Source organism: Lagenorhynchus albirostris, chromosome 3 (assembly GCF_949774975.1).
Source record: "Lagenorhynchus albirostris chromosome 3, mLagAlb1.1, whole genome shotgun sequence".
Taxonomy (NCBI): Eukaryota; Metazoa; Chordata; class Mammalia; order Artiodactyla; family Delphinidae; genus Lagenorhynchus; species Lagenorhynchus albirostris.
The window spans coordinates 29929847-29954790 of NC_083097.1; the positions used below are offsets into that span (position 1 = coordinate 29929847).

General features: G+C 42.4%; 1 protein-coding gene across 1 annotated transcript in view; it reads left to right on the forward strand.

Annotated features, from left to right (window-relative positions):
* Positions 1-24944, forward strand: part of SLC1A3 (solute carrier family 1 member 3) — a 74585-nt gene that overhangs the window by 39643 nt on the left and 9998 nt on the right. Inside the window, exons 4-6 of the mRNA XM_060146030.1 lie at positions 17537-17741; positions 21087-21129; positions 23908-24200. Of these exons, the coding sequence (XP_060002013.1) occupies positions 17537-17741; positions 21087-21129; positions 23908-24200 (541 nt within the window). The remainder of the gene's footprint in view (positions 1-17536; positions 17742-21086; positions 21130-23907; positions 24201-24944) is intronic.

Consider the following 24944-nt stretch of genomic DNA (forward strand, 5'->3'; position numbering starts at 1 on the left):
TGTTTCCCCCAGCACTGCTCTGCCTGCCAGCCTGTGAGCATTAAGACCAGCCCTGGGTTGGAGCTCTGTCTGTAGCTCTGGGCCTGGCATACAATAAGTGCTCAATAAATTGCTTTCAAATGAGCCAAGGATGGTTCGCCAAGGAAAAAGCAGAATGTTCCTGTTTCCTTCTTAATCAGCTTCAATGTCAGAATCTTTCTCGGAAGCGGTTCCTATGCCCCTCCAGGAGCGTAAAGAAAACTTTGTGCAGACAGAAAACCCTCAGTGCATTGGATAAGCCAGTGGAAATGTTCTCATGCTTCCAAACACTCGGTGGAGGATTAAGGAGCACGTTTGTGTATCCTGTGTGCTGATTCCCAGTGAATGGTTATTCTGTTCCCCTTCTTTACGCGTTTATCTCCCTACTTGAAATATTTTACATCTCTACTCATCTGGAAGTTATCCCACAAGCCCTCATGAGGCATTTTCACGTACTGCGGCCTCAGCGAGGCTGTCGATACACTTCTCAGGGAGCACGGGCTCTACTACTTCCTTTATTTTCCCTGTCAAACCTCGTCTGACTCTGTGCTTTCACTGGCTACTCGGCAAATAGGTCCTGACAGCATCTACCATATGTTTTTACGCTTCATTCCCTTCCGTGTCCTCACTGCTTTTGTGCTCTGAGTCATGCACCTTGGCTACTGTCTAGGTGAGGTTGTTAGTTCATTCAGTATTGAGCTCCTCCCGTCAGCTGTGTTAGGTGCTGAAGAAGGAAGTCACAGAGCTGTTAAACAGGGACTCCGGGCTCTGGATGTCCTTGCTCTGTGGAGAGATGAGATGTTTAATTCTGAAAACTTGAAGAGGGGCCAACTGAGCAGTGCAGAGTATAGGATCAAAGGAGAGGAGGCTCCCTCCGGCTGCATGTATCCGTGGTAATCCCTGTTTGCTTCTTAAGAACACAAACTTTGGAACTCTCAGACTAGTTTTCATACCAGACTAGTTTTTCAGCACTGTTTAGCAATGGGGGAAGTCTTTGCTTTGGCATTCAAGGCTTACCAATGGAGTGGAAATAACGGTAGTGATAGTAATAGAAATATTTGTTGTCCATGCCACGTGGGGGGACCCTGAGGTGAGCTCAGCTGAGATCGTGGCTGTGAGGGTACTCTGTGTGAATTGCAGGCACGGGACTGATGTTAGTGATTACAGCCACTTTTGGATTCTGCTTTGATACTGTAAACATCAAGTTCAAATGCCCTTTGGCTTCCTTGCTGGAGAGTATTCGGTGAAAGGCCCTTCCTTGCTTGTGCATCTCCCATCTGACCAGAGAGGATCATTTCCTCAGCCTTGGCGCGGGCCTCATCAGTGACCAATGCCTGGGCTGTCACTAATTGGAAGCCAGTTTCAGAAATCGTGTTGTGTGTTACTCCACCTCCTTTCAGCTGATTTGCTACTTCCTAAGACATGCTCGCTGCAGCTTGTCAATATTTCTGAGCAAGGAAACTGCTCGTAGATGACCCTGAGTAAACCATTAAAGTCACTTTACTTTCTACATTAGAATAAAAAACCCATTCGCCAAAAAAGCTCATGACCTTCCAGGATTTGTTGTAAACTTAACCGGTTTCAAATTGGTGTGCTAACACAAAGCTTTAAACTACTTTGCAAAGTTCGTGGTGGAGCTTTTGTCCTGTCCTAGCCTCACCGCTAACTAGTGGTGTCACTTTGTACATTACTGAGCCTCTTGGTTTCTTGGACTCACTTTCCTCAGCCATGACCTAGCCCCAGTTTTAAGCATTTAATTTTGGCTTTTTGATAACAGACTTGGTTTCCAAGGGTGTTTGCAGATTCTCCCATGGGATTGTGTTCTCTACAATCAAGTTTCCATAGCATTAAGATGTGTGCAAATTAGAGACAGTGCTACATGGTTTACTTAGTCTGGGACAGAGCCTGGCACATGGTAATTCCTCAAAAATTGGCTAAATAATGTGTGGTTTACATCTGAAGATGAAAACATATGAGAACACTGGTATTGCCATTCAGATCATGTTTACCCTCTTCTACCTTAAAATGGTGAAGTGATGATCTTGACTGAAGATTTATTCTTTGATTGGTCAGTGACTTTTAAAATTTCACCTGCATATTAATTGCTAGCAGTTACTGAGTATAAAAGACATGCTGGGCATTGAACACACATACTTGTTATTCCTTCTGCAAGATCATTATTATTATCCCCATTTTCAGATGAGGAAACTTCCCAAGGTGTCCCTGGCAGCAAGTGGCCAAACCTGTGTTCAAACTCAGATCTATTTGTCACAAAAGCCCCCTCTCTGTAGTGTCATGCGGTGTGGCCGCTAGATTTGTACTGGATCGATTTATAATGCTCAAGGGCATTTGTTGCCTTAATTTTACTGCCTATGATAAAGTCTTTTCTCCACGTGAGCTAAATATTCTCCACAATTTTCCCATACTTGTACACTTAAGTTTTTTATGTCACGTGTGGTTGATCATTTGATTATTTGGTGAGAATATGACTTGTCTACCCAACGAAAGAACTCCTTGAGAATAGGAACTACTGTTTGGACATTTGCATCTCAGCCCTAGTTACAGTGACGAGTTATAGTAGATATTACATAAATAACTCATTGATTTGTGAATTGAGTACAGTGGCTTAGTTATTCCTACCTGCTGAATTTGCAGGCTTTGTCACTCATCGTTCGTTCAACAAAATATCTATTGGATCCCTACTGTGATAGCCACTGGACATAGAGCAATAAATACAGACCATTAGGTATGTTCAGAACTGAGGTCTACAACCTGGAAAACCACAAGCTGATATGTTACTGGTGGAAGGAGTAAAAGTAAAGATGAATTAAAGGCATACACTTAAATAATGGACTTTTTAGTGATCAGTGTAACACATTCAGAATTGTTTGCCAATGAGTTATCCAGTGAACTTTCCTGAAGCCTAAAATAATTATTATGTTATTTCCTTCTCATATGAATAACTTACGTTTTTTGTTTTGTTTGTAAATTTTATTTATTTTTGGCTGCGTTGGGTCTTCGTTGCTACACTCGGGCTTTCTCTCTAGTTGCGGCAAGTGGGCGCTACTCTTCGTTGCAGTGCACGGGTTTCTCATTGTGGTGGCTTCTTTTGTTGCAGAGCACGGGCTCTAGGTGCATGGGCTTCAGTAGTTGCAGCACTCGGGATCAGCAGTTTCGGCACGTGGGCTCAGTTGCTCCGCAGCATGTGGGATCCTCCTGGACCAGGGCTCGAACCCATGTTCCCTGCACTGGCATGCAGACTCTTAACCACTACACCACCAGGGAAGTCCTGAAAAACTTATGTTTGTATTAATCCTTGACATATTTACGTATCTACCCAATGACATTACATTCCCATTTAATAGAGAAAAATATTTATCAGTGTATAATTTTCTAGATTGATACTACTGGTTCTTTTAGGAAAAGAGAGTTATTTCCTAAAGTTACAAAGTCAGGCTTACTGTATTCTCACAAAACATCTTGTGACAGTTCCCTATACTACAAGGAATCTCTTTATGTTTTAAAAATACTCCCTTCCTATAATAACATTTGGCTGTGGAATTCCTGATACAATTTATTTTGGTTATTCTGAAATTTTAAAGTCTTCTATAATACCTCTGACAATAAAATAGAACCTAATGAAACGGTGGTCTGGACTTGAAACTGACTGAACATTTATATCTAAAGAGTGTTTGAGGCTCCACGGCAACCTGGAAAGATACCTGGTAAAGTACCCTAGTGTACTTATAAAAAAAACACTGTCCTGTTCCTTTTTTTTTTTTATCAACAACTTAAAGACCCAGAAGGCACCTACACTGTGTTTTGAGATGATATAAGCCCCCAAAGAATGGCTTCAACCGCATATGCCTCTGAGCACGAGTCAAAATGACTTCAATGGGCTGCAGTGCTGCATGGAAACCAACAAAATGAAGTTGAGCAGAGGATAAATGTACATTTCTGCTTTGAGATTCAAAAGATTCAATCACAGGATGGGGAGCGACTGAGCTTGGCAGCTGTTAATGTGACTAAAAGCTTAATGTGAACCAACAGTAGGATGTGGTGGCTAAAAATGAATGAACATAGTCGTGTGCTTCCTCGGTAGAATTAGGAAAATAGTTCACTGTACTCTGCAGTGGTCACAACGCCTTGGGAGTATTTGTTTAGTGCCAAGCACATTCGGGAGCACCTTTGACAAAGCAGGGTATCTACTAAGAGGGTGTTGAATCCAATCCAAGACACATTTATTGGACATCTATTTGGGGCAGGTGATGTGCTAACCGCTGTGCAGAATAAAGATGTGAAGAGACATTACCAGTCTCTAGCCTCAAGGAGTTGAAAATATTAATGGAGAGCCCAACAGGTACAGACATGACTGTAAAACAAAGCCGGCTCTGAAGCCGAGAAGCACAAAAAGAGTGCTCTGGGAATTCAGGAGCTGGACCGGCGGGAGGATTTCCACAGGAAACGAGGACAAGAGCAGAAGAAGCCTTAAAAGCAAAGATGCAGAGACAGGAAAACTCAAGTCGTGTCTAGGGAATACTGAGTAGTCTAGGTTGCCCAGAAGAATATGGTAGAATCGGCCCTCGTAGGAAATGAAGCTGAGAAAAGAAGGTTTGGATCAGAGCATGAGGGCCCCGATCGGTAGTCAGTGGGAAGGATTACAGGTTGATGAACCTCTGAAAACAGTGATACATGAGGATCAGTTGGAGAAATGATGTGTATTTAGTCTGGAGAAAAGAAGACCGAGGTCTCTCCGATAAATGTGGACCGGACTTGCTCTGTGTTCCTCCAGAAGCAAAAATGTATCTCAGGGGCAATATAAAGAACCAGATTTTAGTTCTTTTTAAGCACCGGTTTTTAAAAATCAAAGCTGCCCCACAATGAAGAGTTAGCCTAGGAGGTGGTGAGTGCCATTGTGGATGGGGTCAGAGAAGGTTTGATAACTGCCACTCTGAAGGGTATGGGGTGGAGGGGATACTGCAGCTTCACCAAGAGACCTGGGAGTTCCAGGAATTACCCAAAAGCCTTTGCAATGTGCAGTTACCCATGGTTGAGGTTTCTTTTTTCTCTTTGATTTAGGATATCTGTTAGTATATCAACTTCTGAATAAAGCTGGCATGTTATGACTCTCCAGTTCAACAAGGTATTGGACTAATTCTAATGCAGGCTGCCCACTGCTTTGACAGTAGCCACTCATCATCACTGCTTTACTTTGCAGCACGTGCACCAAGACTTTTTTACTATGATGTAAGGCATCCTTTCAAATACGAATTTAACAGATTTTTGTCAGAATTCCCCATTAGACGAATCAAATGCAAATCAACAATTGATACAAGTCCAGTGCAGAGAAGACTTTATTTTACAAAGAATCTCCGGGGCAGTTCTGGGGGTAGAAAGATTTGAGTTGAAATGCCAACAATAGCCGCTTACTAGCTGTGTGATCTGAGCACGTGGTGTCACCTCCCCGTTTCCCAATCTGTAAATGGTTATTGACCATTGTTAAGTCCCGACCACGCAAGTCATGTGAGAGGATTAAATCAGATAAAGCACTTAGCATGTGCCTAGAAATATAAGGTCTAATTTTACTTACTGAGATCTCACATTTTACAGTAGTGTTCCAAGGAGTCTTTCAGACCTAAAATATTTTTTAAAAACAAAAAAAAATGACCATATCATGGCTAAGATATGTGCCAGATGTTGTTCTAAGGCATCACATGCTGAATTTATTTAATTCTCAGAACAATCTTATGAAGTAAATCCTATTATTATCCCTCATTTACTGAGACACAGAGAGGTTGCATATCTTGACCAGTCACAAGCTAATAAGTAAGGGAGCCAGGATTCAAATCAAGCAAACCTTTCAGTTTATTACAATCATTTCCTTCCAGGATATGCCAAAAATTTCCCTATTTTCCTCCCAATTCCATCTCAAATCATTCTGCTGGATAATTTTATGCATTTCATTTGTTCAGGGCTGTCTCACAATAATATATTTTTAAGTCTTACTTCTTACTAAATACATGAGGGCCTTAATGATCATGTCTTTGGCCAGAGCATTGAGAAGGTCCTTAATGAAATGTGAGTGAACACGTAAGTGAGAAATTTTTAACTATGAAAGCAATTAGTATAGCCACTTTCAAAAGAAGTAAGTTACCCTTAATATAACTTCACTTCCTTACTGCCACTTTCCATTATTTGTGATGGGGCAGTCATAGTCATTTGAATTAGTCATTTGAAATCAATGTTTTGTACCTGCTTTTCTTTACCTTATTTATAAATCTTTTATCCCGTATTCCTTGTTAAAGACAATGTCCCCAGTTCATATTCTCTCTCTCTCTCCCTCCCCCTCTCTCTTTGCCATTCTGTGTTACCAAATTTTACTCCAATGTGCCCATCCACTAGTTGTGTTTTTTTCCAAACACTGGTGACTGTATGGTTACCCACCCTCTCCCTAAATCCCAAGTTAAAGAATAATATTACCAATCCAACGCATGCACCGTCAGTCTCAAAATCAACCAAATGTCATTTCCACATCTTTTCTTTGACATCCTCCAGCTCCTTGAAGTCTACTCAAGATAAGCGAAATTCGATATAAGGGGCTGCCTGTAGTTTTCTTCGGAGAATTTTTTGGAATTCCTAAATACCCCATGGAAAAAAACATCAAAATATGAAACTGATGCTGCAAAACTAACTTCTTTGTGTAGAAGGAAAAAAGCTGTAAAGTGTTGCACCACTTCTAGCGGAATATATCAGGAATAATTCAATTCCATTGTCGCCCTTGGCCCTGGGGGCAAAAATGCAGCTTTTCCTGTTCCAAGGAGGGAATGTTCTCTGACTTATGTAAGGCAGAGATGAGGGAAGCCAACCAACTCTAGAGTTCACGGTCTTTTTCACTCTGCGAAGTGATACTGCTTTATTGTTAGGGTCAGGTAGTTGGGGGCATAATCTCCCACTCCCTGGGTGCAACTATTCCTTTATAGATTAGATAAGAACAATTGATGAACTTTTAAGTGCTGAGCAAACTAATCAGAACTGAAAGGAGGTGTGTTGGCCGTACCAAGAAATATGCTGACTGAGATAAAATCACCTTCTGAACTGTTTCCCCATCCCATACGCCTCTGCTTTAAGTCTCCCTTTCCTTCTTCTCTTTTCTCTCTCCCATTTCTTATCTGTCATTCCTCAACTCTCTTATCTCCACTAGCATCCTCTTCTCCTCAAGCCCAACTCTATCCCCAAAGACTTAATTCTGTACACTCTCTTAACTGGTCGAAACATGGACTTGAATTTTTTTTTTTTTCACTCACACACACTGTATTTTATTTTTACAAGAGATAAATAAACTGACACCAAGCATTGTAAATGGATGACCACAACAGAAGCAACGATGATTGCAATTACCAACCACGAAACACACTCATACTATGTGGACTTGAATTTTTTTAAATTTATTCTTTTATGTAGTATATAAGATTCTATATTCTGGATTTAATTCAGAAAATAGCTGAGGTGAACATGTTTTACTCTCAACTATTTCTTCCTTTTTTTTTTCTTAAGAAATGTACCTTTTAAAAATATCTTAATTTCAGTTTCAGGCAACAGAACTTAACCTCAGTTCATTGCAGAGTTTTCAGGTTGGGTTATGGTTGCAGAATCTTTTGATGGCAAGGAATCGGAGGGGTGGGGTGGACCTTGGGGCGCATAGTTTGTACAACACTTTTGGCCCCAGGAATCTCTGCTGCTTCCCAGCCTCCTCAAGGCCTGGAGTCACACTCCTGCTTCAACTGTTCTGGGAATCTGGGCCAGATGGATTTGGGTTTTAATGTCCATATGTCGCTTTCAGTTTCTATGAGGCTTTCAATTCCTTTTTTTCCTGCAAGGGACAGGCCTTCCATGGGAAGAATAGAGCACCCCTTGAGTCTGACATGTTCTGCAGTCAACTCATGATGCCCTTTGATTAACTTGGGACAAGTCTGGCCCAGTGGTAGAACTCAGTCCCATTCAGCATCCTGCCAGCTAGAAATGTGCTTTTTTTTTTTTTAACATCTTTATTGGAGTATAATTGCATTATGATGGTGTGTTAGTTTTTGCTGTATAACAAAGTAAATCAGATATGCATACATGTATCCCCATATCCCCTCCCTCTTGTGTCTCCCTCCCACCCTCCCTATCGCACCCCTCTAGGGTTGATCTCCCTGTGCTATGCGGCTGCTTCCCACTAGCTGTTTTAGAAAATGTGCTGTTTTGATCACCACCTTCTTAAGAAAGTTGCACGAGGCCCAGAACATAAAGGCCCTTTCCGTGGCACGTTAGACAACCCCAAGTAAAGAGGGCTGTTACGGAAATCGCAAACAACTCATCCGGTGGTTGGTTGTAAATCGTGATTCTTTTGCAAAGGCAGAGGGGGCTGGAGCTCTGGCCCTCAAAGAACTTCCTCTCATTAAACCAGAGCAATTTGCTGCTCTCTGCGTGCTCTTTCTGTTGTGAGTGAAGTCACCTACTTTCCCCATTCACATCAGCGCTCCTGGCGGGGGCTGGTTGAAGGTCCACTGCCTGTGGGTATGACTTTCCACATCACAGGGGTCTCTTTTCAAAGCCAGGCTTCACAGGTATAACCAAGAGTTGTCTGATCGGCCCTTGCCCTAACCACCCAACCCACGCTTTTTCTTTGAGCTGCTATTTTCTGTGGTCCTGGGTTTCTAAGTCTTGGCGAGAAGACAGTCATTCCTTTGTGCTCAGCTGCTACACAATGAGGTAACCAAAGAAAGGGTCTCGGTCTGAGGCTGTCAGCTGTTACTAATCACTACTCCCCAGCTCATCGTGGGTCCCACTCGCCTCTCCCTCTTGCTCTGCTTAGCGCACATAAAGAAGATGAACGACTCCCTGCTTCCTCTTCAAAAAAAGCATATTGTGTGGCACATTCCAATACCGTGAGCGAAGGATGGGCTAGTGTGTGGGGTGAACGGTCACCTCTCCGTGGGGCTCGCGCCAGCAGCGATGGGCTGTGAGACGTGAAACTCAGAGCTGGCCCTTCTGAGAGTTTCCTGAGACCTTGCTGAGAGAGAGAGGGGGTCGATGCGGTAGGTTCCCGCGTTACTGGAACCATTCATGGCAGGGCTGTGTCAGGCTGTGATGAGGCTATTGGATGGTTAAGGCCAGTGTAGAGAAGAGCAAAGCTTGACCACTCAGAGGACTTCACCAGCTGGTACCCCGGAGAAGCAGTCCCCCTCCCTGCCCACCCCCCGCCAAAGGTTAAGGGGAAGGACCCAGAAGCTCTTGGACATGAGAGGTAGCAGCCGTTGAAGCTGGGCCTCTGCTTCCCCTCACTGCTTCCTTCTGTGAAAGTTCATTTTCAAGGATGTCTATGGCCAGGGAAAAGGGATAGTTTGCTCGGTCCTACCAGACTGAGAATAAAAGGTGATTTATGATAGGACTTTTTCTGCCAATGATACTAGTGTCTGCTCTGCTAGCTTTTCTATTTAACACTCTTTTGAAAGAGGAAGTTTCCCTTTTACCTTTCCACACTGCATTCTACTAATGCACACTAGAGCTCAAAACAAGACTCATTGACAAGTTGTAAGGGTCAAGTTAAAAAATCAACTTGCCTGACAAATGCCATCACAAGTGGTAAATTTGTAAGGAAGCTTCCTTGTCGTTCTCATGCAGTATAACTTCATAAAACTAAGTGGTGTTATAGGTGAATGAAATGCCAAGTTCTGTGAGACTGTGAACAGCCATAACGGGAAGGAAAAGTTGGCCAGGGTGAAAACCCATGTGAGAATACTTGTGATTTAATTGACTGTGAATTCCACAAAATCATTCTCAGCTCTTTGTGGAGATGGTTTAACCCTCTTCACTAAGAATCACTGATTAAAAGAATCACGAATTAAAGTAAAAGAATTTTCTTTGCTCAATATTCCACGAAACAAACCTTTTCTAAAACTTTTTCCCTTGTTTCAATGTCTGTAGAATTTCTGTTCAAATGAGTTGACCAGATTCCAGAAATCAGCACCGTCCTGTCCTAGGTCCCCGCTAGCGAGATGGGATGAGGTCTTGGGTATGGTGGGTGGGCAGCCCGAGGGCATCAGAAGCAAGGTGAGAGGAAGGGAAGCCCATAGCTCGTGGCTCCTTGTTAAACCCTCTACTATTAACTGAAAGGGGGTAGATACCAGTGTTTGCAAACCTTTTTTTCTTTTTTTTTTTTTTTTTTTTTACCAGAACCCACAAACGTATTTTACACTGTGACCTGGCTACACACGGACATACACACACAGAGCTGAAAAAAGTTTCACAAAACAATACCTTTACCCCATGTATGCACTCTATTGTTTTCTATCCTCTTTCATTAATGGATAAAAATACTAGCCGTGACCCACTTAAGCACGTGTTAGACCCCACGCCCTCATCCAGTCCCTTCTCTGCATGGAGCTGTACCAGCCTCCCGCCCCTCCTGCCCTGCTCTGATGACCTCCCAGCTCTGGAGATAAAGCCCCAGGTGATACCGGGTCGCTCCCCACAAGGTCTGTCTCTCCTTCTTCAAGATAGAAGGAACCTCACTATTTTGGATTAATTGGCGGGAAGAGCAATGAAAATTGGTGAGTCCGCATTGCAGAGTGCTTTAAACAAGAGCAACTTTAGTGCTCGTCATTTGAACAGGAGCCTAATCTAAATGCTTTTTTAAAAAGTGTGTGGCCTCCTTTGGGCATAACAGCCGCAGTGGTGGTAAGAATGACTATTCAACAAACATTTACTGGGCGCCTTCCTGTGCAGACACTGTTTGGGGCAAGGAGGCTACATCAATGAATAAGACATATGGTTCTGCTCTCTTGGCACTAAAATTCTAGTAGAGGGAGTCATATAATAATCATAACTAACATTTATCAAGGACCTATTTTGTACAGATTCTTTACGTAAGTTTTCCCTACACTTGCAATGTGGGTATTATTATCTTCTTGCCTAGGTGAAATGGAGGCTCAGACAGGTCAAATAACACTTAGAGAGTAGCTTATTATTTATCTGATTAATTAATAATAATAACAGCTAACGTTTCTTGAATGCTTACTATGTGCCAAGCACTATGCTAAGTGCTTTCTGTACAGAAGTCCCTTTAATGTCATGAAAACCCTGTGAGAGAGCTTTCCTTATTCCCATTCTACAGATGAGGAAACTGAGGCTTACAGAGGTCACGTGCTACCAGAGCTAGAAGTGGAATCCAGGTATTCTAACTTCAGGGCCGGAACTCTTAATCACTGCACCACCATTTTTTAAGAAGAATGTGCTTCTATGGGGCTTCCCTGGTGGCACAGTGGTTGAGAATCTGCCTGCTAATTCAGGGCACACGGGTTCGAGCCCTGGTCTGGGAAGATCCCACATGCCGTGGAGCAACTAGGCCCGTGAGCCACAACTACTGAGCCTGCGCGTCTGGAGCCTGTGCTCCGCAACAAGAGAGGCCGCGATAGTGAGAGGCCCGCACACCGCGTTGAAGAGTGGCCCTCGCTTGCCACAACTAGAGAAAGCCCTCACACAGAAACGAAGACTCAACACAGCCAAAAATAAATAAATTAATTAATTAATTAAAGAGCCAGATTTTAAAAAAAAAAAAGAAGAAGAATGTGCTTCTAAAAATGCCTGAGGTTGGCCTCAAGTAGTTTGAAATATTGTCTCTTTGATGAAATTCTGAGGTTATAACCAGCGTATTCATTGTGATGCAAAATTATGATAGTTTTTTTTTTAAGAATTCTTTCTTTTTTGTGTTTTTTTTAAATTTATTTATTTAATTTATTTTATTTTTTGGGCGCATTGGGTTTTTGTTGCTGCACACGGGCTTTCTCTAGTTGCGGCGAGCAGGGGCTACCCTTCGTTGCGGTGAGCAGGCTTCTCATGGCGGTGGCTTCTCTTGTTGCGGAGCACGGGCTCTAGGCACATGGGCTTCAATAGTTGCAGCACACGGGCTCGGTAGTTGTGGCTCATGGGCTCTACAGCACAGGCTCAGTAGTTGTGGTGCACAGGCTTAGTTGCTCCGCGGCATGTGGGATCTTCCTGGACCAGGGCTCAAACTCGTGTCCCCTGCATTGGTAGGAGGATTCTTAACCACTGCACCACCAGGGAAGCCCCTTATGATACTGTTTCTAACCTAACTTTTAAAGATTTGCCTTCTGTTCCAGAACCCCTAGAATCATAGAACTTTTTTTTTTCCAATCTAGTCTATAAAGAAGCCAGAGACAATATTTCAGTGAAAAAAACCTTCGCATAGTTTTAGACAGAGATTTAAAGTCATTTGTTTCACACTCACTCCCTCCCCCTCACCGCCTTTCCTCGGAGCTTTGTGGCTCTCCTGTTCACTGTCCATTGCTGAGGGTTCCAGTGTGCCCTTGCTCCAGAAATGGGCAGCTGCTTTAGGACACAAGAGCTCATTCTTCAGTCTGTAAATATGAAGTATATTGTATTTCTAGAGCTTAACTTTCTTATTTAAAAAAATCATTACCTTTTATTCAAATGAATACGGTACATACTAGAGCTCATCCTTGATTTCCTTGTAAGTTTGCCCATCTTGAAATTCTAGGAGGGTTGAGAACAGGCGGCTTTCATTAGATGAGTGTTTGAGAAGCCCATGGTGGAGAAGGAGTATATGTAAAATAAAATAACAACTGAGACAGAACAATATTCTTGAATCAGCTGTTGCCATCCCCCCTTTTCCGTCCTCTCTAGGCTGATCCAGTGGCCCTGGAAGAACAATGAAACACCACGAGGATGAGTAGAAAGACAATTCATAACAGACCGCTTCTTCTTTAGATTTCACATTTCAAACCAGAAATAGGAGTTATTGGGGGAATAGACTGAGACACATTAATGTATAAGACAGATTTTTAGCTGATGGGAGAATAAAATCCATGCAAATAATAGAGCCTTGGGAACTTGACATTATTGATGTTACCCTTTCATACTTGACTGAATACATATTTCATTTATCTGAGAAGTCATACCAATATTATACCAGAAGAAATCTAATTTACAATAGACTTAGAGAGTTCTATACACATATTTAGGAAACACTCCCTCCCCACCCCACCCCAACAACGTGAACTTGGTGCACATCTGTTGTGCTGAACTGATTGCCTAAATAATCAGGTAAATGCATATTGACCCATTTGTATCAAGAAACTCTCTTCTCTTCCTTTCCTCTCTCTTCAGAGTGACTGCTGCCTAAAATACCCAGGTATTTTGAAGAAAAGTCTAAATCTTTTACATTGTAGAAAATGTCTTGTTCAATCTTTCTTAGATGCCATACTCATTGGTAAACATATAATAGGTTTTCAGGAATGAATGATGGATTAGTTTCTTGATGACCAGTTATTGACAGGTTGATTTTTAGAAAAGAAAGTAAGACCATGTGCCCACAGTCAGCAAATATCCATGACCCTCCACCCTCCATTAGAACATGCTCTGGGCTGTTTTTCTAGGAATAGAGAGGAATTTGAACTGATTGATCAGCTCTCTGGCTAGTCCTTCCAGTGACCAGTGTTACTTCCCCTCAGGGTGGGGAAGGTCAGAGTTTTTCCACAGTTACCTCCCTTTGTCAAATTTTCTTCCAGTCAGGTGGCTTATTTCAATATTGAACTCAAAAGCAAGAAAGTTAGCATGGATAACAAGCAAGTGAAATGTGGGGGACTCCTAGCTTGTCCATCAGAATTGAGGTATAGTGGAAAGGGTACTCCCTTGAGATTGTGGGTACGAATCCTACCACTGCTGTTTACTAGCTGTGCAACACTGGGCAAGTTACTTAACATCTCTGGCCTCGTCTCTTTACCTTTCAAATGGTGTCAACAATATCTACAACATACAGTTATCATGAAATTAGATGAATATGTGCCATTGATCAGAGGGCGAATTTGGTGAGTTAGTGAACCAGCACAAAAGTTAACTGAATATTTACAAAACATATAAACTTACAAACATGTCATTGTAATTGGAAGAACTCTCACAGAATTTGTAGCAATAGACAATACAGTATTTCTCTGAGTTTCAAGAGGATCTCAATTCTGATGACAGATTGTTTTCATAATAAAGATGTCAGGATGTCTTGAATGGAGCTGGTTTAGCTAAGCCCAGATCAAATGAAGCAAAAGGGACCAGTCAAGATCATTATCTTTACTACTTGCTCTGGAATGTGTTTCTCAAATACGTATTTAGATGAACACATAGTTGTCATAACATACTCCCGCAAGTACATACATACCCAAGGGACCTCTTTCCCCCTCACCACAGTGCCCTTTTCTTATATATATATATATATATTTTTTTTTTTTTTTTTTTTCTTTCGGTACACGGGCCTCTCACTGTTGCGGCCTCTCCCGTTGCAGAGCACAGCCTCCAGACTCACAGGCTCAGCGGCCATGGCTCACCGGCCCAGCCGTTCCGCGGCATGTGGGATCTTCCCAGACCGGGGCACAAACCCGTGTCCCCTGCATCGGCAGGTGGACTCTCAACCACTGCGCCACCAGGGAAGCCCCTCTTCCATGTATTTTAAAGTGACAAGGCTCAATGCAAACTTTTCCCTTCTCAAACATTTAGGGCACTTCCTACCAGAGTTCCCTTTTCTACAAAGTGATTTAGTACTTTACCCTTGTGCCCAGACGCGTGTCATCTCTAGCGTAGAGCTTTGTCTGGAATTTCAGGAGGCTGGAGAAAGAAGATGGTCACAGAGTCTGGGTAAGAGACAGGAAGAATGACAGCTTGCTTATGTGGAGTTTCGCCTTCCAGAGCTCTTCCTCCATTTTCTTGACTCCACCAGCATCAAGGCTATTCTCTTTCAGGCCCGGTGTTGTGACAGATTGTCCACATCCATCCTGCTGTTGCCCTGATGACAGTGTGTGGCTTTGCTTCTAGTGGTCCCTTTAGTTTTACAAGCCTGCCTCAGAGAAAAGGGGAGTGGTTAGAATTGGAAGGAGGAGAGGGGATGCTGGGGTACCCTGAGCAGAAGTGGGCAGGCAGCCCCGCTGTGGGACACCAGACCCCTTTTAGGGGAAGGACCTACGTGGAGAATCAGTTAATGAAGATACTCCCACGCATTCCCTCTTCCGCTGAAACGATCGGAGCTGCTGCTTTATCCTCTTTCAGAGGAACAAGGTCAATATGCAGAGGTTGGTGAGGCCTCTCATTTGACTGTTGATTCTCCTGGGCTCATTGCTAAAAAATGCCTCAATGTTTGTCTTCATCTATTTCAGAATTAGAGCATATGGAGAAAATACTTTCTTATCGGTTTTCATTTTTTTTAAACTTTATTTCTTTAAAAAAAAATACCTATAAACTTTGTTTCCTGGAGCCGATGGCCCTGTAGCTGTGGATTCTGGTATAATTTTCCCCATCCCTCACCCATGGTGGGAGGGAGGGAGATTTAAGCCTCCTCCTTTGTCTGCCACGTTGGTTTCCAGTGCTCTGCCTTGACCACTTAGCGCTCTCTCTGAATAGCTATAGGTCGGGAATAGTGGGCAGGAGCAGCAGAGAAGAGTTGGCGAGAGAACGGAACAGCACCACAGAATAGAAGGCGAGAGGGAAAGAAAGCATCTCGGAGGAAGAAAATACTGCCGCCTGGTACCCCTAGCAGAGATATCCGGCCTTTTGTGCCCACACCACTCGCCCACCGAAGAATTGCAGGCTTCAGTGGTGACAAGCTCAGGCAATGGTGGGAAAGAGAGTGGGCCCCTTCTGGGAGAAATGATTTCAAGCACAGGAAAGCCAAGATGTTTTGAGATATGATGGAGACCTGAGAATGAACCTGGGGGGATGGGACCACTTGGACTGAGAACAGATTAGCCCATTTTTAATGATGGTGAAGTGTTGGAGTGGAGCCTCCCCCATAAGTGGGTATTAATCCTGGGTTTCAAGAAACCCAGGGCAAGGATAAAAGAAGCTAAGTTCATGCGTTAAAGTCAAAATTGGCCTCCTTGTTTGTGGGACTGTAGTTGGTTTTCTCAGGGGGAGAAAGCACGTTAAATTCAGTTACACAAGATCTGGGTTCAAGTTCCCCCTTCACTTTACTTGGTGTTAACTAAGACCTTAGAAAGTTACTTATTTGTTTTTTAATCTGCCTTATAAATTGTTACCAATAAGAACGTAGCAGGTACTAAGTGCTTATTATGAAAATTATGAATGATATGATTCAAATACACATGAAATTATAAGTTGAAGGTCATGGCTTCAGTTCCCATAGAGCTCATTACCATTGTATCAAGATTTGGGGGCAAACCCAGCGAGGTATCTGGCAATCATGGACACTATTTTTTTCAATACTTTACCTTACTCTAAATATCAATACATTGGTATGAACAGGGTCACTACCTACATGTTGAACCACTACTAGAATCTGATACTGATCACTGAAATACAATATAAACTTTTAATACGTTTAGAGAATCATGATTTTAAATAGTAAGGAAAATAGTTTGATTAACTATAATTGGATGATGCTATAATTGGATTTTAGTGTTTTAGCGGATTTGGGGAGGAGGAAGAAGGAAGAGAAGTGAGGAAATGGTTAATGAAACAGAAGAGCCCATATTATTATTAAGATGACTTAATCTCTTGAGAGTTTTGGGTCATTTCCAATTTTTTCCATCCCAAGAGGTATGGAGATGTGTTCCATTGGCTAGAGCAGTTAGGGAAACCTTCAAAGTCATACCTCCTCTCTCACAGGGGATAATGCCTTGCCTGAGGTAGATTTTGAAGATGACCTAAAAATGAGGGAAAGAATGTTTCACATGAGATAAGATACTCCAGGCCTATGGGACAAGGTGGAGGAAGACAGAGTGCAAAAATGAGAAGAACCCCACCAACATGATTCTTTTTAAAAATTGTGATGAGATGAGATAAAATGAAACAACAGAGAAGCTATTCGAGAACTTTGGCCTACTTTAAATGTAAATTGAAGATAAATCAGTAGGTGATTAGAATAGCTGAAATTTTACGTAAATACATCCCAAAAGAAAGACTCCCAAGTACATACATAAAATAATAATTCTTATAAAAGAACTTAATGACAGTTAATCTGTGTGAGTCTGCACAGTGCTCAGAACTTGAGATATGCTTAGATTATTCTGCCAGAAATCTTTTAAGGTATCTCTTCACACACACACACACACACACACACACACACACACACACACACACACACTACTCACTAATTAACACTCACATCTTCCCCAACTAGTAGCAACCTAGGAAAGAATTTGATTGCCCCTTCAAACCATCAGAGAGCCACATGATATCAATTCTTGGGGCAGAAAATAGGTGATCACGTGTTTGCTGACACAGCTGATGCCTAGCCATTCCATGGCTTTTTCCCTTCACCTTTCGTTGATGGCCTGATTAAATTTGGTGCCAAGTTCTCATAACATGTATAAAATCCCATTGCTGGGTGGGAGAGGGTAGGGGAGTGGTGAAGGAAATGCTCTTCCCGTGGCCTTCCACTGGAAAATTCCCTGAACTGATTTGCTGAAAATCTCCTTCTGTTTGCCTTCCCCAGGAATGGCGGCCCTAGATAGTAAGGCGTCAGGGAAGATGGGGATGCGAGCTGTAGTCTATTACATGACTACGACCATCATTGCCGTGGTGATTGGCATAATCATTGTCATCATCATCCATCCTGGGAAGGGCACAAAGGAAAACATGCACAGAGAAGGCAAAATTGTACAAGTGACAGCTGCAGACGCCTTCCTGGACCTGATCAGGTACGTCCTTGCAAGCCCATCTTTTTGGGTATATTTTGACCACCCAACCCCTCTTACTGGGGGAGCTGATCAAACCCTAGAAGAGGTATCTGACTGAACCAGTCCCGCTGGGCTTGAAATGAAGGTCACATCTTTACCTCTTTCTAACAGAAATTGAAGTAAGTGTCCGTTTTCTGATCTCATGTGAAAGAGGTGAGAAGAGCAAGGAGAAGATAAGGATTTAAGAGCCCTGCTTTTAGGATTCGGAATCTGAGCACTCAGTCATCCTCTCAACTGTGCAGCTCACCTTGCAATATTACTAGTTCTTTTGTGTGTGTGACTTTTTTACTGAAGTATATTGCTGTACAATTGCATATGTTACGGGTGTACAATATAGTGATTCACAGCTTTTACAGGTTATCTTCCATTTATAGTTATTATAAAATATTGGCTTTCTTCCCTGCATTGTACAATATATCCTTGTGGCTTATTTTATACCTAATAGTTTGTACGTCTTACTCCCCTACCCCTATATGGGCCCCTCCTTCCCTCTCCCCACTGGTAACCACTAGTTTGTTCTCTATATCTGTGAGTCTGCTTCTTTTTTTGTTATAATCACTAATTGGTTGTATTTTTTAGATTCCACATATAAGTGATAATCATATAGTATTTGTCTCTCTCTGTCTGATTTATCTCACTTAACATAATGCCTTTCAATAATTCTTGACCTACTTTTCTCAAGTCTTCCTCTCTAAGGCTACTTTTTTTTCAAGTATAGCCTGTTCATTGGACTCTTCTCATTTGGAACTTGTGATCTGTATCATCATCCATTGTACACGACAATTTATTTCCAGAAGGGACTTTAGAGATCATCTGATCATACCTGTCCCAAGGTTTTCCTTTTGTACTATTTGTGAAGAAAGGATTTGGCAGATCAATAATAAAAGACTAAAGGATGGCTTCTTTAGCATTGTTTTATACACAAACAGTACACTGATTACGAATTAGCTTATCTAATACTTGAAACAGACTTGAGGATAGAATATGTTGGACACAGAACTGAGAAGTAAGCCCAAGTTTGAGCCTGGCACCTCCCTGCCTGCTCTCTCTCCACGCTTGCCTTTGCATCGGTCAGTTGCTCGTAGGAAGCATATTGCAAGCCCAGAAGGATCACTGAACAGGGTTTGCAAAGGTGTGGGCAGGGTAAAGGGAACCTACAAGTGATGGTGAGACACTAGAGGACTAACAGCAATAAGAAGCTGTTTTGTTACCACCTGTGGCTCTGAGGAAAGGAAGGGAGCCATTACTGGAAGTCAGGACGGGCTGTGTCCTGAGGGAAAGGGCCCTCAGTATAGGGGCTACAGCTCTAATTTGGAGGGAGGAAGCTGTTGCCCAACCTGCCAGAGAGAGAGCCAGAAGAATATATACATCCACTTCTCTCCTCCCACTGCCCTGTGATCTGTCAGCGCCTCACACTGGACAAACCCAACAGGAAGCCAGAAGGTGAGGGGTCAGCCTCCCAGACACAGAGCAGGATGGAGAGTGGATGGAGAAAGGCAAATGGAAGATATCCCAGCATGGACCTCTCAGTGCCCCACCTGCTTAGCATTCCTCCAGCAAGTAGCCCACCCAGGCTGTCCTCCCCAAACCTAGCCCTTTCCTCCCTTCTCTACAACGTACTTGCAGACTGGCTTACCAATCCTAGATACCTACTCTAAAGGATTCCCCACCGACTATCTGAGAGAACCTCCTCCTAGGGACTTGAGTTCACGTGCCATCTCAAGGAATGGGTCTGTGGCTGGTAGATTCAAGAGTGATTTGGGCAACAAAGGGTCTCTTCAGCAGCACCTATCAATTCTGACCATGAGTGACTTTGTATCATCTGTATGTAAGCACAAGGCAGCCCCACGGTACCTCCCTGAAAGCCCTTTTCAGGGAGTTAATCACAATTATCCGAAGGTAACAAGTCAGTCTGAATTATTTCATACCAAGCTGGCACCCAATGATAATGACTTTATTTAATTTGTACAATTAATTAAGGCTTTTCACCATTTTTTTTCAGGAACTTTACCCTCAGGGAGTTTGGATTAGGGGTACTTTATTATATTTTCTTTCTGTATAATTTCTACTCCTTATTTAAAGAATTGGGATCTTGTCATTCTCTGTCTGGCGTGTTTGTGCCCCTCCTTGCCCCAGTGACAAGTGTAAGACTAACCGGTCCCCACCCAGACACCTGGTTTGAGCATTTATCTTGGAATCTCCTAAACTCACTTTTCTCTCAGGGTTTGTAGAAACAGACCCATAGAGCATAGATGGGAAGGACAAAGAAACAGGATGGTCTAGGCCAGAGATCCCCAACTTTTTGGCACCGGGGACCAGTTTCGTGGAAGACAATTTTTCCACGGACGGGGGCTGGGGAGTGGGGATGGTCAGGCGGTAATGCGAGCGATGCCGAGCGGCAGGTGAAGCTTTGCTGGCTGGCCCACTGCTCACCACCTGCTCCACAGCCCGGCGGCTGGGGACCCCTGGTCTAGGCAGTAGGAAGAAACCAGAGTTTATAACCCTAAAATCTGATTGATGACATACATCTGCTGGAATCTCAGACTCTCCAGCTGCCTGGGTCATGTCTCCTTCTCCCGCAGTCTTTAGTCTTGGAGCCCTAGTGATAGTTTAATCCAATCTCCTCTTTAACAGATGAGTCAGCTGAGACCTACATGGGTGCCATGACTTAGCCAAGGTCATACAGCTGGCTAGAGATTCCCCAGTGAGAGTGTTGCCTCTTACTTCTTCCCCACCATGAACACAAACACTGCACTGAGGCAGTAACAAACCCTGCCACATGGGCCTCAAGTTCAAATTTTGTGGGCCCTCTCCCTGTTGGTCACCAAAGAGCCTCAGAAGCTCTAGCAATTCAGAGTCAACATCTCATCCCCCAGAGAGCCTTTGGGAGGACTCTGTGGAGAACAGTCTAACCGTGACATTTGATTCGGAGCACTTGGTCCTTAAACACATGGCATGATACCAAAATGGCCATTATTGAATAATACCTCAGTTAACCAGAATGCTTATGATAAAGGCATTTCCATTCTCGCTTGGATTTTTCCTAGGAGCAGGCTTTGATGTTGGGATAAAAAATCCCATTGTCTGACAAGAGGACAGATGAGTTGAATTCGGGACTTCCTTGAACTACATGGGCCACACTGAGGGATGACCTATGTCCCATTGCATAAGATCCACCAAAATCTTTCTCTTTTTCCATTTGCTGCTTATTTCAGTGCCATCTTTACCTTAGACACAATGAAAAAGTATTTAAGGAACTCATTTATTATTTGGGAATTTTTCAAGTGACCATTATTTTCTTTGCAGGAATATGTTCCCTCCAAATCTGGTGGAAGCTTGCTTTAAACAGGTAAACACAGCTACTAATTCACCTTTAAAATTCCTCTTTGGTGTACCAAACAGAGTAGGGTTCTCTTTTTAATTTAATTTAATTTTTTCCCATTTCTCTGTAGTAAGAAACACTTCTCTTGCCAAGCGGATGGAAAGCACTAGAGTTTTCTGGGGAATTGGGAGAGGAGGGGGGTGGTCTTCCCTGTACTGAAGGCTTAATTAGTTGCCAGACACTGTATGTCTTGCATACAAATGACTCATTAAGTCTCTGTTAATTATTAAGAAGGCTAATCAGGAGACTCTCTCTCCTCTCCCCCATAGCCCATAAACAAAAGCTCACCAAGCAAGCAAACTCCAGTATAAGATATATTTACAGCTTGCTTTAAAGATTAGGGAGATTATTCAAGTTTCTGGGTTTGATTTTAAAAATCAATGGGTTGTTTTTTTAAAAGTCTACTAAGGGCCTTCGAGATTCTAAAGGAGGAACCACATCAGAAAGCACTGCCACCATCATGTATTGAATGTCCCCTCTTTTCCAAGCACTAATGTTATATTTACTCTTCACATAAATATGACGGGTATCATTGTCTTCATTTCGTTGATGAGACAACTTATCTGTGATAATTCAGAGAGGTTATGTAGTAGGTGTGAGATTTCACAGGTAGTAAATGGCAGACCTGAATTCAAATTCATTGTGTTGATTTCAAATTCCATCCTCTTTCTGCTTCTGCATTCTGTTCTGCTTCCTGGGAAGGGGTATCCAGGCTGATGAGACACCTAGCAGGAGGCCATAGCGAAATCCAGTTCCCTTTAGCCCCAAATCCAATCAACTCTTGGCTCTCTGTGTTGAAGACACAAATACATTTTACTATTAGGGGATAAAATTAGTAAAGTTCATTCTAACGTCACCTGAACAAAAAAGCTTTGTTGCCCAAGATATTAAAAGGGAAACAACTAGACATTCTAGTTGTTAAATAATGGCTCCCGAACATTTCTCCAGACGGTGTCACTTCACCCTTGTTGTAATTCCCTAACCCTTGTGCTTGGGATCTGTAAAACAAACAAAATCAAACTCCGAACTCATGGAGGACCAGGTTTTACACTCTTTGCTTTTTTCCCTTTTTAAAATTTGTATTGACCATTTTTAATAGGTAAGGCATATGCGCACTGCAAAATTCAAACAGAATTCCTTCTTTATTTAAAAAAAAACAAAAAAAGCCTGCGAGGGCAAAATCTAACTCTCTTTATTCAAAACAACTCTAATCATAAATAATAAACCCCTTTCAACCCAGCCAGCCAACCCCAGCACCACGGAGCTGACTGTTCCAGTTAGTCAGCTGGTACTAGGTGACATCAAAAATGCTGATTTCTAGCAACGCTGGGAAAAGTGCTGACTCAGGAAGATTTCTTGTATTTGGTTTGGGATTGCATTTACAGGATTTTGAAAGGGAAGCAAATGTATCATCCCAGATCTATTTGTCTTAGATCAGAATGCAAATGAGGTTGCAATTTCTGTGTAGGCTGCAAACTGTGTCTAAGGGGAAAGAGTTGGAGGTGTAGGAAAGGCTAATTGGGATTGAAAATTCACCCTAGACAATCCATAAAATGCATAAGCACCCCAGCAGAATAGAGATTTGAGAGCTGACTGACAAAAAGGTGTCAGTTTCTTTGTTAAAATTACGGGCAGTGCCACTGATTGTTTAGGGAATATGTCTACAGTATTGACAGCTGGCCATGTCCTTGTTTGGGAATAGTGCTTTCCCACTGGACAAAAAAGTCTCCCATTTACTCTTTGTAGAGAAATGGCCCAGCCCTTCGTGTACAGCTGTGCTTTCTTCACCTAGACTGTAGATCCAGTCAACATCCGTAGATTATTACTCTCTCTGGTGCTTTATCTCCATCAATGTGAAGGCCAGAAATTCTGCTCTCGTTAAAAATCATAGAGAGATGGGCTTAATTGTTTCAAATAGCCACAGTAATACACTCAGCCCTTTCTGTCTGGGGCCTCTATGCAGAAGCTATAGGGAAAAGACCATCTCTTGAATAAGAGGAGACTCTTCTATAGACTTGAGAACTGGGTTGTCATCCTCAACTATTATTCACCCAACTATTCTTAAGAACTAATACTATCAGGAATACTTTGAAGAATGTTGTTTTGGGGATGTTAAATTGTTTAATATTCACCAAAGTCTCCAACTAAGTCTAGTCCCTGAAGGGCTTTGTTATTGAGCGCCACTAGCCAACATTAGCATAGTGCTTTAAAGTTTACCAGATGTTCTCATATATTCTGTTTAATTTGATCATTACAACAACACTGTGAGGTAGAACCAGCACAGTTATCCCTGTTTCACAGCTGTGGAATATGAGCAAGGGGATGTTAGGTGATTTGTCCATGATCCCCTAACATGAACCCATAGAGGGTAAAGGGATTATTGTGAATATTTGAATTTATAGTCATTTTATTAGGGTTTCAGAAAAAAGCAGAAGCACTTGTATCTGTTTACTCCATCTTCAACCTCTTTCCTATTATGGTTTGTTGTGTATTTGAGTGTGTGTGTGTGTTTGTCTGTGCTGAGGAAGTAGTAGAGGTTTGTCACAGATTAGATAGATGATAAGTAAATAGATAGAAGATAAATAGATAGATTAGATGACAGACAGACAGGGTAGATAGATACTTTGTGTAAAGCTTTTCTCTGAATTTGGGGTAATGTATATCATTATAGAAAATCCGAGCAAAAAGTACAAAAGAAGAAAGCAAAAATTACCTTTAATCCCTGTTGTGCCTTTTCTTTTTAAGTTTAAAACCAACTATGAGAAGAGAAGCTTTAAAGTGCCCATCCAGTCCAATGAAACACTTGTGGGTGCCGTGATAAATAATGTGTCAGAGGCCATGGAGACTCTGACGAGGATCACAGAGGAGTTAGTCCCAGTGCCAGGGTCTGTGAATGGGGTCAATGCCCTGGGACTAGTTGTCTTCTCCATGTGCTTCGGATTTGTGATTGGAAACATGAAGGAGCAGGGCCAGGCCCTGAGAGAGTTCTTTGATTCTCTTAACGAAGCCATCATGAGATTGGTAGCGGTGATAATGTGGTATGTATTTCCATTTGCTATGTATGCTATCTAGAAGATGCTTATTGCCATCAACTTGTGTTCTGTACTGAGGAAGATGCCACCAGGCAGGATGGCCAATTGCAATGATCTCATTCGGGTAAGCACAAGAAAATCAGTAACTTTCTGGGCTGGTAGTGGCCTTGAACATATCTGCAAGCCTGTCTGCATAAGTTTGCTTCCTTGTTTTTGAAAAGTGTCAACTCCCTTACTCCAGCACTGATGGGATACCATTCCTCATCCCTCCATTTGATAACTAATTAGTTATTCATTCTCCTATTGATTGTCTCCTGTATACCAAGCATTTAATGCCAGGTGCCATGGATATAGCAATGAAGAAGACAGACAAGGATGTCCTGGATCTTACATTCTCTTTTTTAAAAATCTTTTCCACTACAGTTTATGACAAGATATTGAATATAGTTCCCTGTGCTATACAGTAGGACCTTGTGTGGATCTTACATTCTTAAACAAACAAACAAATCATCCATGTGCTTTAGTCACGAGTGCTATGGAAAAAAATAATAATAAAACATGAGGTTTTCTTTCACATAATATGATGTGAGGTGATAAAAAGTGACTGGAGCAGAGGCTTAAAATTTGCCTTGGATGGGACAGAAAGGCCTCTGAGGAGGTGGGTGATCAGCTAGCCATACAAAGTACTGAGAGAAGAGCATTCCAAGGAGAGGGAAAAGCCCCTAGACCATCAGAAAAACCGAGCTCTGC